General features: G+C 39.8%; 1 protein-coding gene across 3 annotated transcripts in view; it reads left to right on the plus strand.

Moving 5' to 3' along the window:
• The window catches only part of THADA (THADA armadillo repeat containing), a 433,436-nt gene that overhangs the window by 29,177 nt on the left and 386,782 nt on the right, over window positions 1-17,477 (plus strand). For all 3 annotated transcript variants that reach the window (XM_072635750.1, XM_072635749.1, XM_072635751.1), the window contains 7 exons: window positions 2,126-2,249; window positions 5,082-5,233; window positions 8,056-8,278; window positions 9,635-9,770; window positions 10,071-10,207; window positions 14,220-14,378; window positions 16,704-16,861. In XM_072635750.1, the coding sequence (XP_072491851.1) occupies window positions 2,126-2,249; window positions 5,082-5,233; window positions 8,056-8,278; window positions 9,635-9,770; window positions 10,071-10,207; window positions 14,220-14,378; window positions 16,704-16,861 (1,089 nt within the window). The remainder of the gene's footprint in view (window positions 1-2,125; window positions 2,250-5,081; window positions 5,234-8,055; window positions 8,279-9,634; window positions 9,771-10,070; window positions 10,208-14,219; window positions 14,379-16,703; window positions 16,862-17,477) is intronic.

A 17,477-nucleotide genomic window follows, 5' to 3' on the forward strand; every position in this document is an offset into this window, starting at 1 on the left:
TTTAAATACAAGCGAAAAATAGAAATGAGGCATTAAAGGGAAACAAATGGAAATCTCTTGAAGGCTGGTGGTTTTCTATGCTTTTTTATTTCTCCTTCCCCTACCCTGATTTTAGTTCATGGATCTGGTTGGAGAAAAATTGCTTTGTAAACCTTAAAAGTGCTAAAAATGTCCTAATGTGACTTCTCCTCCCTTTGGAGGTACCTTAAAGACCATCTTGTCCAAGCCCCTCTTTTTAGACATGGAGGAACTCCCAGAAGAGCACAAGGACTCACCCAGATAAATGTACAGAGCAAAGAGCAGAGTTGGAATTTGAACTCAAGGTTTGTGGATCTAGACCTCACCATCTTTCTGCAGTACTGCAAGGCCACTGCATTTAGATACTGGTAGCTAAAGATTAGTGGAAAGCTCAAACATGGTTCCAGAGGACCCAGGTGCTGCCTTGTTGACTTAGGCATATCACTTTAATTTGGGGTTAGTCTTCAGAAAAATGCTAGACTTTGTGTTTAGGAGACCCTAAGTTCAGATTCTGACTGATCTGTTCTGTGTTCATGGTGCTAAACAGAATCCTAGGCTTCCAGCTGTGTAGAGGAAGAAGGCCAAAAACAGCGGGTAGCAAGAAACTGATCCTTTTTGGGAAGGTGATAGTAAACTTGTTTCTCTTTTAGCCCTCTGTGATAGTAGAGAGGAATCACACCATCGTGGAGTAGTGGGTAGTGACCCAGCCTGGAGGTCAGAATGACATGGGTTCAGGGCCCACCTCTGAAACGTGCTGGCTGTGTGATTCTGGGCGAATTACTTCTCCCCTCCTTGCCCTGGGCATGTCTCTAAGGCTCTGTGTGACAGAGGCAGTGTTGGCTTTCACTGGTAGAGGGAATTTCCTCATCTAGGGAGTTGCCTTTATCAGTGAAGTCACTAGTCCAATGCCTTTCATTATTCCAGACTAACACAGAGGGTGTCCTCACTATTCTAGGAAAGTAACAGCCAGTGGAGAAGTTTAGTCATCTCAAACCCCTGAAGTTTTACATGGTCAAGAAACCCTTCCCCAAATGGGAAGCTCTCTCTGTTCTCTTCCTCTGTCCCTCTAATTTATTAAAAGTTTCTATGTTTTGAGGCAAAGTATCATATAAGGAAAAACCGTGGTGCTAGGCTTAGAGTTGGAGTGACCTGGGCTCCCACATCACCCCTGACAGTTGCTGTGTGGCCACGGACAAGTTTCTGAATCTCTGAGCCATCTGTAAAGTGGGAATAATGTTAGTACTCCTTAAAGAATTGTACCAGTGCCATTATTACTGCATAAATAGCACTGCATATCATCAGTGTGTAAATATAAAATACACATTATAAAAAAAATCTAAATTATAAAATATAAAAACCATGACTCTTGCTCTTTCAAAAATAGCCTTAAATTGCTTTAATGTTTTGTTAAAACAATTAAAAAGAATTGTTAATTTTAATTGTTAAAACAATTAAAAAGCATAATACACTGTGATTGAAGAGTTGGACTCCCTTCTGGCTCTCAAGCTATGACCCTATAATCCTAAGAGTGTGAGGTAGGGATAAAGTGCTCTGTGAGTTTTGAGTCAGAAAAGATTATTTCCTTGTAGTGGATCTGACATGAGGAGATAGCTTTTCCACAGGGTTTTGCAGGATGGGTGGGATTTTAAAAAAATGAAGCTGGGGGAATGTATTCCATCCAGGCCTAGGGAATGGCATGAGCTAAGTAAAGACATAGAGGTAGAAAAATAACGCATGTCCAGTTAGGATGGAAGCTTGTGTGAGGTGTGGTGTGAGTCAGAGGAAAAGGTAGGAAAGTCACTCCTTTCCTGTCACCTTGACTCTGAGACTACATTCCTTTCTACTGTGTTAAGTCTTATACATAAGTAAATATTCGCCTGTTTTCTTCTCCATAAGAATATTAGCTCTTTGAGGGCAGGGACTGTTTGGGCTTAGCACAGTGCCTTGCACGTTTGTAGGTGATTTATACATTTTTTTGACTGACTTCTTCACTATTGAAAGTCTTCTTCATTTAGAAACACTCCTCCAAATGCTTTTCTGAAAATAATCGTTTTCACCCTTCTGAGTTAGCTCTTCTGTCTGTTGTAACTTTCGTTGTTCGTTTTAGGATTTCATGTCATCCATATGCAACAGTCTTTTTGGAGCTCTGTTTCCTGGCTCTTCCCACTCAACCAAGTTTTCAGCCTTAACCATTTTAGGCTCAATAGCTGAATTGTTTCCTGTCCCAGAAGGTAAGTTTTCACTATAATTTGGGAGGAAGATTTTTTTTTTCTTAGGAAGACAGATTATGTTCCCCAAAAGTCAGTCTGCTTTCTTTTGGTTCTAGTAAATGGGTTTTTGTTTTTGTTTTTTGTTTTTGTTTGCCTAAATGAGGGAGCTTTTGACAAGCTAGAATAGATCTTGTTTAGATACAATAAGATTTCCCAACAGGGGAAATAAAAACTCAGCTGTTTAAAGCAGTTATTACTGGTCAACCGGTAACTGTGGTTTTCACAAATTAAGCTGACTTTAGGGCAGGATCACCCACAACCATTTTCCCCAGATAGTATCAATCTGTTCTTTTAAAAACAAATCTTAAAAGAGTAATTGTTCTTTCTGCCTCATAGAACATCCCTAGCAAGGCTTTGTGGCTGAAATGTGATTCTTTTGTTTGCTCTTTGTCCCCTAAGCCTTGGGTGGTACAAACACTGGCTTCTTGCAGAGTCTCAGAGGTCATGCCCCAGGCAGGTTACAGAAAGTCAGTGTCAGAGTGTCATTTCCAGGTACTCTGGTTTTAAACCATTTTTTGCTTTTTTTTCTTCTTCCTGTGGTAGATGAACATTGGACTTTTCTTTTTGAGTCATTTTTTTGCATTTGATGTGAGTTACTATGTTTCTTTTGTGTAGGAGCCTTGTGCATGATTTCCTTTTTTTCTTTCTTGATTTTGGGTTGTGCATCAGCTCTGCTGGCCTTGGCACAAACAGAGGCACATCCCTCGCTTAGTACCACTCTACTGGAAAGGGCATTCAGTTTGGACAGGAGCAAAGATAGTCTCTGTGTGTTTGTATTCATCTTAAATGCAAATCTCCCTTGCCTTAAGGAAGGACAAGAAGGCATTAGCAGCTGGTGAAACAGGGAGATTCATATTTAGATTCAGTTTAATCCAAATTCAAATCCATATTCATATAAGATATAGTGCTTGAGTTGAATTTTGAAGGGAACTTGTGATCCTGTGATTGTTACTTTGACATTTAGTAGTACCAGTTTCAATTTTTTATAGTAAGTAAAACAGTTGAATATATTTGAATACTTCAATCCTCAGTCATTCTCTTGATTAAGTGAAATACAACTAGATAAAGTAGGGGTCCTTTATCGTTTGGACCCTTTGGTAGTATGGTAAAGCTTATAGATACCTTCTCATAAAGGTATTTTAAAATGCATAAAATAAAATGCATTAGATTACAGAAGAAGCCAAAGGAAAATGAAAATAAAGATGTAATTGTTTTCATAGGGACCCTAGGCTAAGAACCTCTAAGATGAATGCTCTAGTCTTCTACAGTAATTGTGGTTATTAGACAGCTGAAAGAAGAATAATGGGAGATATCTACTGTCACAATGGCACCTACTACCATGTATGCTGTTATTGTATAAATTGTTCTTCCAACCCTCACATTTTACAAATGAGGAGACTGAGGCAGAGAGAAATGAGGTGAGCTGTTTATGGTTGCCCGGCTAGCAGGTGACAGATTCAAACCCAAGTCTTCTGACCCTAGAGCTGAGCTCCTCCTGCTGCTGCTCCATGCTGGCTCTTCTGGTTCAGAGGATAGAAACACCTTCCAGCCACAGTGTCCAGTGTGGGCTTTGTGTGGAGAGTTGGAACAGGTACAGAATTGGTTAGGTGAAGAGGTATTTAGAAATGTAGGAAGCCTTTTTAGGGGGCACCTGACTGGAATGGAAGGTTTGCATTAGAATGGTAGATTGGTTACTTATGACAACTAAATATCTGTTGTAGAATGGTTTTTTCTGTCTCATATACTTAATGTGGTTGTTATTCATTCAATCCAACAAACATTTATTAAGCACCTACTCTATACAAAATGCAGAAATAAAACAGCCCCTGCCTTCAAGGCTATAGCTCCTGCCTATATTGTCTTCGGAATAATATCCCGTCCTACTTTACATGATTTTAGATAAAGATGGTAGGACCAGTGGATCATGGTCCAGGCCTAAGTTTGCTACTGTCATCACATATTTATTAAGTGAACTCTCTGCATCGATGCTAGGAATAGAGAAAGGTTGAAGACATGGTTCCTGCCTTTGAGAAGCCTATGATTTAGCTGGGAAGACAGAACATTTAAAAATATAAGCAGAAATTTCAGGGAGCTTAGATAACAAGTGCTCCAGGAGGTGAAAGGAGGGAGGGAGCAACCACTGAGCTTACTGTGCAAGGCTGCCCTGCTTAATGCTTTGGATACAGAGATAGATGTGAGCTGGAGCCTGCTGTCAAGGAGTTTGCAGACTGATAGAAAAAGCCATGTGTGTCAGTAGGCAGCGAGATAACTCTAAAATCCATGCCCTGCATGTGGGACAGCACGGGCAAAGGGACAGAGGTGGAGGGAAGCAAGACGGAGACAGGGAGCAGAGTGACTTGAGCATGCAGTAGATTTGATGGAACTTCAGGGAAGGAGTTGAAGGAGTTCAGAGGCCCATGACAGTGAGGGGGGAATGCACTGGGGGCCCTACAGAGAGAAGAGATGTCTTGGAACAGTGATTGAGTAGAACGTGGTAGATAGAGTCATTGAGAGGTGAAAGCTGGTGTGGCTGGGAAGCAGTCGTTTATTTAAGCAAATATGTTAGTACTAAAGATGACCGCCAATGTATTCGATGATATAACATCAGAAGTGTTACATGAGAAAGAGAGAGTAGAGAAAGTACATTTATTATGTTGAGGTATGCACTTGTGGTTAAGAGATGGTGTTTGATCTTTTGTTTTTATTTTTTGCAAATCTTAACAAATAATTGCAAAGTTTCTTTCACTTTTATTGACTTTTGAAAGATATGTGCTTGTTTTTGTTTTAAATTAGGTAAAACTCAAGCGGTGTTTCAACTGAGTCATGAAATTGATTTTGCCCGAGTCAAAACAATAATGGAATGTTTTTCAAGCACATTTGAGGAAGTGAAAATTTTAGCATTTGATCTTTTGATGAAGTTGCCAAAAACTGTCATACATGTTCAGGTATTTGGAGGTTTTATTTTTTCTCACCTGTGTAAATGTGCATTCGTTGTAGGTAGGAGCAGCTTCTAATTTTTATTTCTCTAGAGCCAGAAGCGTCTCACAGATGGCTCAGTCCAATACCCTCATATTACAGATGAAGAAACTGAGGCCTCGAGAAACTGAGTCACTTGATCAGGGTAATGAACCTGGGTCCTTGTACTCTAGAAGGATTTGAAGCAGGAAGAAACTTTAAACACCATTTAATCTAACCTTTCCTTTTTCAGAGGAAGAGAAAGAGAAGAAAGGGGAAATAACTTGGCCAGGTTATGTAGGCACTAAGTATCTGAATGAGGATTTGAACCCAGACTCTAAAACCAATACTGTTTCTGCTGCCCTCTCAGGGACAGAGAATCCAGTTTGTGGATCTTCCAGGCCCATTGTTTCTCCTCTTCCTCTGTCTTTTGAACATTTCATTTATCACTAATAGATCTATCTGAAGGTAGGTAGAGAGGAAGAGGAAGTTAGGAAGTAAAAAAAGCCTTGCTTCTTATGATCTGGTTGGATCAAACATCATTGAGTGGGGGACGTAGGCGTAGCTATTAGCCAAAAGGAGTGTCTGGCATTTTCTGACCATTTTATTTACCCCAACTCTTCCTTCCTTGAAGTTAGTTATAAAAATGTGAGGTCGTTTTGTCTTTGATTCCAAAACATACCACCAGCAATATTTAAGTAACTTTTGGAGCCTCTCCTTTAGTAGATTGAAAAGCTGAATTTAGGGAGGAGGTAAGTGATGTTTTAGTGGCCCCAAATCCAGTAATGGTTAAAATGGAGAATGAAACTCAGGCATTCTGACTATTTGAACTTTAACCCAGCCCTTAAACCCACACACCCTTCCTTTACTGTCATGTATTGCACCTACTTCTCTGAATTGGGTATGGGAGCTTAATGAAGGCTTGCTTCTTTAATACTGCAGTTGTAGTGTAGGGATTTCTGTAACAACCTGGGTATATTGGGAACTTCCCAGGTTTAAGTTGTCCAGATCTGCCTCTGGGCAGGCATTCTCTTGCTAGAAGATGTTTCTGGAAGCCAGCAAAATAGAGGGTTTGCTGTGGTCTGGCCCGAAAGCTGCGAACTTTTATTTTTAGCTGTCCTGGCCCTAAGAATTGGGTTTAAGAATATGGTGTCACACATCAGGGCAATGATTGATGAAGAAGTGAAAAAGCATTTATTAAGCACTTACTGCGTGCCAGTGCTGGTGCCATATGGTGGCGATACTAAGACAGCCCCTATTAGCGCAGTCTAATGGGTGCGTGGCACGTGGAGAGGGCCACAGTTCCTTAGAGTGTAATAGCAAAGCTGCATCATCAGTGCATCATCTTCAGCATCATTTCCAGTGACAAAATCTTACCCATTTGCCAGTGCCAGCCACTTTGGCGTTGTGGGAAGTATCTCTTCTGGTTTCCCTGTGGCATTGCTGGGCTGCAGAGCATCTGCAGAGCTGGAGTCTTTGCCAAGGAACTCATTGAGGAACAATTTGTTGAGTGTCTCCTGCGTCTGAGACGCTGAGGTGTTTCCTCTTGCCCTGCCCTCATGCTTGTTTACCTGTGTGTGGAGTTTTTCTGGTGAGACAGAGAACCAGACTCCCCATGTCCAGGGTTGCTTGGGTTGTGTGTAGTTCTGCAGTTCTCATGGGATGAAGACTCCTTGAGACTTCTATTGTTTTTAAGGCTCTCCTCTTACTTTGGTTCTATGCCATTTACACACACATCCTTGCCTGCATACCTTCCTCTCTCTCTCTCCATCTTTGTTCTCTCTTCTCCCTCCCTCTCCCTCTATTTTTCCCCCTCTCTCCCTCCCTCCTCTCTCTTACTCTCTCTTTCTCTCCCTGTCTCCCTCCTGCCCTCTCTTTTCCTCCTCTCTCCCTTGTTCTGTCCATTCTTCTCTCTCTTTCTCTCTCTCTCTCTCTCTCACACACACACACACACACACACACACACACACACACACACACACACACACACACACACACACTCTGTGAGACTTAAAAAAATCCCTGACTTCATTGATGTGGGTGCTCTTATCCCCAAGGTAGAGCCCTCTGTGCCCTCATAGCTGGTTCTTAGGATTTTTTTCTGACTGTGTGATTATATTGTGAATATTATCATTATGTTTCTATTTATGATTTATTTCTGACTGACTTGTGATTTCCTTGGCCCAGGGAACTTCCAGATGAGAATATTTTCTTCTCTTATTATCTTCTCTGCGTCCTAAAGGGCTGCACAAGGCAGATCCCTGCAAGCAACGTATCGCTTTAGAAAGCCACAAATTGGCATTATCTGTGTTGTAGTGTGATTTTATTTCTCTTTTTAAACATTTCCCAATTACGTTTTGATCAGTTTCCTTTTGGAAACTGCCGGTTTGACACCTTTGGCTTAGAGCACACAGAGATTAAATAATTTGTCCAGTGTCCGGTAAGTGTACGTCAGAGGCAGGTGTCCTGTCTCTGTGACTGGCTCTCTGTCTGTGCTGTTGCTTCTCAAGAAAGTGTGTGTGTGTGTGTGTGTGTGTGTGTGTGTGTGTGTGTGTACGTACACACATCAGATAACATCATGACCTAAGGTTCCCAGCACATATGATGAGTTTCTAAGTTATGATCCTCATAGCTATTCTCGGTGTCTGTCCAGACCTCTGTTATTATTATATTGTTTTTTTAGCAGTTCATAATTGCTGAAACCACATTGGTTAGTAATATAATAATATTAAGTAGTAATATTAACAGATATAGAAACGAAAGAATGTGGATGCTGCGGTGAAAGGTGACTCAGCATGTTTTTGCTTTTTAGGATCCTTTGAAACTGCAAGCCTTGTTCCGTGCAGCAGTGGACCTGAGCACTAGCACCAAACCGTACGACTGTGTCACGGCCTCCTATCTGCTGAGGTTCTTAATTGGTCAAGAGGGCCTGCTGGCAGCCCTGGCAGCTTTCTTTAACGATACCCCCGGGCCATCGCCCTGCCAGAGCCACGGAGAGGAGCCCGTTGCTTTTGTGGAAAGGAACACATTAATGGGTTTGTATTGAGTCAAAGACCGTTCAGTTGCATTTGTCGAACCATGCATCTTACAGTACCTCTCTTCTCTCCGGTACAATATTGACTTAAAATTAAACATTGAAACTTTATACAAACACGTCCTTTTCCTCAGTAGTTTTCCGGGTGTGCCGTGGGTATCCATGGTTATGTTATGTTATTTTATATGGCTCCATTATACTGTGTATCTCATGCTGTGCTATATCATATTTATGTTATGCTACACTATCTCATGCTCTACTGTATTGTAGAATATTCTGTTATGCCGTGCTATGCTATTCTCTTATGCTGTTATATTAGATTTGTATCATATTATTCTACATACTACATTACACTGTACTGTTCTGCCTTATGCTGTATTGGGTTATATTCTTCTGCTGTGCTATGCTATGTTATACTACATTTAGGCTATGTTATATTAAAATGTGCTTATCAACAACCCATTCAGCTTTGAGCTGACTCTCAAAGTCCTTTTTCATAGCGTTAAAGATGTGCATTAAAAAGTTTGAGATTTTATGTTTTAAAATCCTTTTCCTCCTTCCTCATATTGCTATGCTAATATAGTTTTAAGACAAAAAAACAATCCAGCATACCATATTACTTTAAAATAATGTATCACTTTTTCTTTTGGATCTGGGGAGTACGGCATATATCTGTTTTCTCTATCCATGCTGTTAGTTGGTGTGTTTATGAGTTTTTGTATCTTACTAGAAAAAATTTTGTGCATTCCAAATTCAGAAGCTCGTGTGGGTGCTTTCCTTCCCCTTCCATCCTGAGCTAACTGTTTACTTAGTTTCTGATTCCAGCTTATGAGATTATTCAGCCATACTCATCATCAAAGAGCAGGGTGCATCTTTAGCTGTAAGAGACCTAGAGATAGCCCCGTGAGAAGGAAAGGTGTGGGACCATGGAGGAAGGCAGAGAGGGGCATGAGGAATGGGAATTACTTTCACAAAGGTATTAGAAAAAAGCATGTGGATAGATGAATTCCTCCTGAGAGGTGGTATGGGGAAAAATGGTTCAGGGGTAGTGCTAGGAGATGTGACTTGGGCAGTGGTGAAAGATGATAATGGGACATTATCAGGAGCAAGTGGTTTTCAGACCTGAATATTGCAGAAAGGATAAATAAGAGGAATGACATTAGATTTAACTTTGAAATGGTAATCTTGCCTAAAAATTGGGTTATAGGCAAGATAACCTTTCTATATCTTTTTTTTTTGGTGAAAATCTTCCATTTTGATCAAAAGGTTTGGTTTTTATAGATTTTTTTTAGAAAATTTTTTATATTAATTTTTTAAAAAAATAACTTTTTCTCATTTTTTCTTCTCTCCTGTCTAGTTATTAGGCACCTTTTAGAAAATCTTGAGAGAGAAATATCTCAGGCCGAAAGCTCTCTACTACAGGCGGCAGCATTGTTTCCTATGTATGGGAGAGTTCACTGTATAATAGGGACTTTTCAGCAGTTATCTTTAAAGTAAGTTGATTCAGATCACTTTCTTTTGAAAAGTTGTAGGGAAGATGACTGACCACTTCAACTTTTAATTTTAAGTTAGACATGAAATACAATCGAATTAATGATGACCAGCGGAATGTTTTATTGTCTTATTAAATTTTAATATGGATTTGTTTGACTTATTTTAAACAAGAACTCACCAGTCTTAAGATTTAAAAAAAAGAAATTGCATGGGAATTGTGTGTGACTTTTAAAAAATTTTTTTGGTAAACTTCATTTTGCTTTATGTGCTTAAATTCATCCCTCTGGTTTTCCTTGAAGCAACCTGGTGTTGGTGACTGAATGGAGACACATTGTGGCCAGGCTCATTTTGACGTCCTATAGGCTTTCTGCTGTAGTGGCACCAGTGGTTCAGAGCTCTTCCCCAGAGGGCCTCATTCCAGTGGACACTGATTCAGGTAAGACAAAGAAAATTAGTTAAAAAAAAAAAAAAGCTGAAGGTTCATCGAGCCATGGATTTAGAGTTGGAAGAGACCGCAGAGATCAGACTCCCTCATTTTACAGATGAAGTAGCTTGGCCAAGGTGACGCAGCTAGAATGACACTGAGTTAGGATTTGCTCACTCATATCCTGTGACTACAAATCAGTGTTGTTTCTTTTGGGCCATGTTCCCTCTTGTGGTGGTTTAATTTTTATAGCAATAATCTTACTGCTCCATCTATGTAAATGCTAAGTCATAAAGAGTTATGATATTAATAGTAAGGACATTTATTGCAAGAATTTATTGCGAGAATTTATCCACTGAAGGACCTGGATGTGAATCCTTTCTTCGCTATTTACTGTGCAGCCAGTTTTGGGTCAGAAGTTTCTTGGCTTCATTTTCTTCATCTGTAAGATGAAGGGGTTGGACAAGGTGATCTCTGGTCTCAATAAAATGTGAGAAATGTGTCTTGTGTTGCCTTGATCCAGCCAATAGTAAAGATACTTTCCCCCTGTGGGTGATTTGGATTCTTTCTTGGATTATGTGGATCATGGTTGAGGAGGTGTCACTAGGCAGGGTCTACGCTTGGGGAAGGGAGGAAATAACAATGTGTAACACAACTAGCAAAAACCAGAGAGAATCCATGAGAAGCAAACAAAAGGTACGATAGGTACAAAGTATGTATGAGAAGACTACCTGATACCATCGCAAGGTTCTGGCATAGGCTAAGGCTTCTCCCGTTTTCAAGGCAGAGATATCCCATAGACAACTCTGGCTAAGAGCAACAGAATGCCCGCTCCTGCATGGGTGGAGCAACTGCCCAATCAGAGTGGATCCTGACAAGCTATGAGACTGTTGCTTTGGATCAATAAAGAGCTAGGAAGGAATTCTTCTTTTGGATTTGAAGTCAAATACAATTGAATCACCCCCAATGCCAAGTTTCTAAGTGTAACTCCAAGCTCCAATGGTAGGTACATTTTAGAGGTAGCCAGTAAACATGGGAGGGATGTCTTAGGCTGATTTGACATCATCCCTGTCCTACCCAAGACATAACTTGAGACAGGAAATGTTGCTAAAAATGAGCTGGACAAGAATTTGACACTGAGATTCCCGAGTCCCGAGACTCCATGCTTTGCTTTGCTGTCCAGCTAGGGACTAAACCTTAGCCTTTTGCCTTTCTCATCTGAACAACAGAGAAAAACAGCCAGACTTGTAGATAGTGGTTGGCCTTGGAAAAGCACTAGCTCTGTTGCCAGGATCGCTCCCTGGTACCTCCAGGGAATCAGGCAGGTTTGGGGGACATTCATATAACATGAATGATCGTTATATTCTTATAAATATTATTGTTTGTAGCAATAATAAAAATGATCTTATAAAAAATACTTCTCATTGATAAGGAATTTAAAATACAACACAACATCTTTAGGCCTCAAACTCTGTTTTTATGTGGCTTTTTGTTGTTTTCTGTAGTAAAACATTAGGGAGCACAGGAAATTTACTTTAAATTCCCATAAAGACAGAGTTCTCTCAATATGGTACCCAACCAAAAAACCCAAGTATTTTATGTTTTATTGTAGACTCGCCTTCTTTTCCTTCACTTATCTGACTGATATCCATTTATATAGCTTTAATAAGTTGTCTGTATTCTCTGTCTGCTTCAGAAATGTGTTAGGCCTAAAGGAGAAAATTTTAAGTAAAATAACAAATGAGTACAAAGTGGTAATTTTTTTTGTCACAAAGAACACTGCCTCTTAGATATCTTATCTCATCCAGTACCTGGTACTGTGTATAGCATAGAGTAAATGTTCAGTAAATGTTTGTTTATTGATCTGTTGAATATTGATTATTAGTTTGTCATGCCAGTTTTTATGACTAGTAGGTAGTGGTTTCTTAGGGAGTACAGTCTAACTTTAATATCACCTTAAATTTAGAACTGTAAAGCTTCTGCAATAAAAAGGTATATTCTAAATCTAAATATAGCTTTGATAAAGTATCAATGCAGTTTTAAAAATTTGAAATATTTTTAGTTTTTAAAAAATGTTCAGTTGTTTAAAATAATAGTTTAAATTTAAATTAAAAAATAATAATTTAAAATTAAAAATCATTTAAATTATTTGCAGAAATAATCTGTAAATTATATTCAAAGGAAAAGTGAATTTTCTACTCACAGCTGAGATGAAACTACAGTTTTTCTAACCTTAGGGATATAGTCCCTTCTTAGCTATAGTAACTATATTTTTTTAATCATGGAATCAGGTATACAATTACACACTATAGTTGTCCTACTTTTGTTTTTTAAACAAATTTGATTGTAAATGGTACTTTTACAAATTACTTCAATCATATATACAACTTAAGTAATTAAAGTTTTTAATGCTACACAAGTATTTTCTTAAGACCCTGTATAAATAACTTTTGGAGAGTCATAGAATCATAGTGAGAATTAGGAGGGACCTTTAAAATCATTTATACTAGGCGTTCTTAACCTTTTTTGTGACATGGACCCCTTTGATGAGTCTGGTAAAGCCTCCGAACTCCTTAGAATCATATTTTTAAATGCCTAAAATAAAATACATAGCATTACTAAGGAAACCAATTACACAGACATACAGGGATCAAAATGCTTTTTAAAAATAAGTTTGTGGACCCTAAGTTAAGAACCCTGTTCTAGTCCAACCCCCCCTTGTTTTCCAGATGAGAAAACTGAGGCTCAGAAAAGTCACACAGATTTTATTAGTAGCAGGTCTGCTGACTCCACATCTAGTGTTCTTTTCATGACAAGAGAGGACTTATCCACTTCAGGTGTTCACAGCCTTTTTCTGCCCACAGGGACAAGAGACATCACCTCTGTCTTCAAGCTCACACCCTCTTCTACCATCCCTAGCACACTCCCAGTTCTCCTGTCCTGTGGAGTTCACACACACACACGCACACAGACATGCACACAGATGTGCACAGACACGCACACAGATGCGCACAGACACATGCACACACAGATGCACACAGACACGCACACACTGACACACAGGCACACACAAACATACACACACAGACACAGACACACACACACCACACCAACATGTTGTCTTCTCCTCTCCTCTCTTCTTTCCTTTTCCCTCTCCCTTTCTCCCTCCCTCTGTCTCCCCCTCCTCATTCTCCCTCCTCTCTCTCCCTTTTCCTTCCTTCTTCTCTCCTCTCCCCCAGTTCTCTTGTTATTTCTTTCTTTTTCTGATTCTTTTCTCTCTCATTCTCTCATTTTCTCTTTGATTGTCTGTGTCATTCTCTTTCTGATTCTCTCTCAGTTTCATCTTCACTCTTAACTCATGCTATTCAGAAAATGCTTTGGATTTCTTTTTTAGCGGTGAGTCAGAGATTACGGGTCTGACCTGAACATTTCTAGAAAGTAGTATTTGCAGTAACTTTAATTGTGAGACACTGTCTGTAACATGCCGTATTCAAGGACCTGTAATTTCATTGGTCCCTATGAAAGAGGAATTCTTGACCTGTGAACTTTAAAAAATATATATTTTGATATTAATTTTTCAGCATAATTGGTTTCCTTTATAACCCTCTATTTTTCATTCAGTGTATTTTAAAATGTTATTCTGAGAAGGAATTTCTAAACTTTATTAAACTGCCAAAGGGACCATGACACACAAAAAAGTTAAGAGCTGCTGCTATAGAATGACCCTAGCTCCTGGAGACATCCTTCCTCCCTTTCTGCTATCTGCTTGTTTCCCACCTTGTATATGCCGCTGGTGGGCATTCATCCTCTTGCACACAGGTGCCCACACACATACACGGCACTCAGCAGCAGCCCCTGCTGGTTCATACCTGGGTGCTTCTCAGTGTAAGTAATGGAGTGATGGCTGGGGTTGTCATGGGACCATGACCATGTTTAGGGACCATGAACCCGTAGGGGAAGATCTGGGTATGTTATGGAAGCCATTGACTTGTCAATCTCACATGTTATCATTTCTCTGTCTTAGAAATGGCAAGTCACTTGCAGATGATTCTCAATGAGATTCAGCCTCGAGACACAAACGATTATTTCAATCAGGTCAAAATGACAAAAAAACAGACCCATCTTGGTTTGGAGGACTTAGCTGCTGGTGTGCCAGTGATGACCACGTCTGCAGAAATGAAAGGTGAAGTAACTATAGGTTAAAGATTTCTCCAGTGTGTGTGCTTGTTAAGTAGACCATGATGAACATTCTCTGGTTATCATCCTTTCAGCAGTCAGGATGCAGGTCTGACATGGAGCTCAGGTGGCAAAACGAAGGACTTGCAGTCCAGAAGGCCTGAGTTCAAGTGCTGCCTCAAACTTCAGCAGTGTGTCCTTGGACACTTTTGTCAGATGGGATTAAAAGAGCACCTGCCTCACAGGCTCGTTGTGAGGGTCAAGTCTAGCAATCATCATTACCATTATGGTGGTAATTCTGAGCAGAACATTTCTAGAAAGTAGTGTTTGCAGTATTCTTACTTGTGAGAATGTCCATGCCAGAGATTCACTGGATTCAAGGACTTAGGATTTCATTGTTCTCCATAGAATTGAAACTCCTTGAAGGCAGGGACAGAACTATTTTTGTCTCCTCAGTGCCTGGCATAGTTGAGTATTCAAGGAACACTTATGACTTGATTGACTGGTTGGCGTGGGTACTCCTTCCACCATTACAAATTCCAACCTCCTGGCTTTGTAGAAAGTCTTTATGAATTGTTGTGGGTGAAAAAATTCATCTCCTACTGATGAGTGTTTTAGGGGATAGGCCTCTCCAAGCTCAGCTAGTCTGTACCTCAGATATTACTGGGCAAGCACTGGAAGCCTGTCCTGCCTGCTGGGTCCTGTTTTGGGGCTCTACAGTCTAGCCTGGAGAATGTAAGGTCTCTTCTATCCAGGGTGAGGAATTAGGAAGGATCTCTCACGGAGAACTCTGTAATGTGTTTAGAAAACTTTTCTCCAGTGCAGCATACAAGGACCCTTAATGAAAGAACCTTGCCTTGTGAAATCTATCTTGAAAGCCTAAAAATAAGGCTGTGATGGAAGAATTGGCAGAAGGCTGCTGCCGGGTAAGTTGGTGAGGCACTGATGGACATCTGTTGTTGGGGAAGTGTACAGCTCCTGCCAGCATTGGGTTTCATGATTATCTGCTTCAGGAGTCATTAAAATCAAGCTGACTTTTAAAGGAAAGTGAACCTTTCTCCTTGGGATGGAATGGGAACTTCTGTGTTATATCAAGGCTCCAGCATTTCAGCTCTCACTTTCCATTTAATCACTGGGTAGTGTTATGTAACTTTCTGTCGTGTTGTAAAAGGGTATTTAGAAGCCAAGAGTTTCTTAGGGATTTATTGGTTTTCACTTGCACTGACTAGATTAAAATGGCTCCAGGCTTGCTGCTGTAGCAGTTCAGTGGCATAGAGAACTGATCCGAGCAACACTCGGGAGTGCCTTGACTGTCCTCTAGGTGGGGCTGCTGCTACGTTGTAGAAAAATTGTTTATCAGTTTGGAATGTGTCTCTGAGAAGATCAGCAAAAGCAAATTGCACTTTTCATATTGAGGGCAGGACTTAAGTATCAGTCTAATAGGATATGTCATGTGCATCTATACGCATATGTTAGAGTGGAGATTCCTTTTGGGTACAGATGGGTTAGACTAGATGCCCCGGGGGTCCTTTCCAGCTCTCAGATTCTGTGAAATGTGATTCTGGGTTCTTTTTGGATTGATTTTGATTTCATTGTGCTTATCTTGTCTTCTTTCCAATGTAAAAGCCACCTGGACCAAATTATTAGATTGTGACGTGCGTTTGTAATCCCTTGTGCTCAGCTGTGAGATTGAGAGAACTGTTCTTTTCCAGAGGAAAAATTTAGGTTTGCTGATAGTTTTTAATTAATAAATTTGAAACGAAATAAATTCTAAACAACTAAATAAATTTGAAAAACGAGGCCCTGATTCACTTAATCTGATAATTCATAAATCATTCACGAATAAACTTGTTCTCAGACTTAATGGTGTAACAGATTGTATTCGTCTCTTTGCTCTTCCTTGAGTACTTGTGGTGGTCTTTTTTGCGTCTGAATCTTTGTTCACTCTGTTTTGTATTGCTGTATCTTCCTCCCCACCCATTCCCTCCATCTTTTCAAGCTATTGAAACCTCAGTTTACAAGTCCATCCAGCACCAAGGCCAGCTTTGTGAATGAAGTCTTCCCAAGTGCCTTAGCCACAAAGTGCTTTTTTTCCTTGTCAACACTCTTATGTATCTCTGGCACTCCAATAAGATTTTAATTTGTAGGTAGTGATTTGTATGCATGTCTTCCTTCCTCATCTGTGGCTCCTAAGATCAGACATTGTTAGCAAAACAGTCAACAAGGATGCCTGTCTTCTTTATTATTACAGCTGTGCCGTCAGCTCTGTGATATGAACATAGTGGTCATTCAGTATACATTTCTGAATTTAATTTGTGTTGTTGTTTTTAAGGTAAAGAAGGACACTCATGTGATGTCACAGCTCAGGCAGTGCTGGTGTGTTGCTGGAGAAGTATGAAAGGAGTTGCCCTGCTCCTGGGCATGTTATGCCAGCTCATGCCCCTACAGTCTGTGCCCGAAGCTCCTGATGGATTAGTGACAGTGGAGCAGGTAGGAAAGCTCTTCTTTTCTTCTTAGTATAATTTCAAAGCAAGGCCTAAGTCAGAAACTTACACCCTAACTTTAGAAATCATGATTATGTAGTTAGTAACTAAGGCAGCCCCATGATGGCTACTTGCCTTTGTATCTGCATTGCAGAACTATTTTAAAAAGTACATTCATAGAACCTGATTTAGTAGTGCACTAATAAAAGTACTCATCACCCTAACTTTTGTTTTTCTTCGTCATATACCAGAATCTAGGTTTTGGCAGACTTTGCCTATTCATATGGCCCTGAGAGTTTTGGGAAAAAAAAGTTCAATATTGATTGATTGTGAATCTCATGTTTCCTACTACATAGATAATAAAAGTGTAGTTTTTTTGGCTGACTTTTAGCTTAAGACCACAAAGTTAGTTCACCATCTGGGACTGTTCAAGTGACTTGACTCCAGTGTTTACAAGAAATTAGCTTACCACAAGCATTTCATTTGGAAATATTTTGGATTTATTAGATTTCTGTTTTTAATTGATTCCCCTTTCCTTTCCATATGGTTTCAACAAAAATGATTTTCCAGCAAAGATATGCAACATGTATTTTCTGTTTAACATTTTCCAAATGAAAATAAAT

Source organism: Notamacropus eugenii, chromosome 1 (genome assembly GCF_028372415.1).
Source record: "Notamacropus eugenii isolate mMacEug1 chromosome 1, mMacEug1.pri_v2, whole genome shotgun sequence".
Classification (NCBI taxonomy): Eukaryota; Metazoa; Chordata; class Mammalia; order Diprotodontia; family Macropodidae; genus Notamacropus; species Notamacropus eugenii.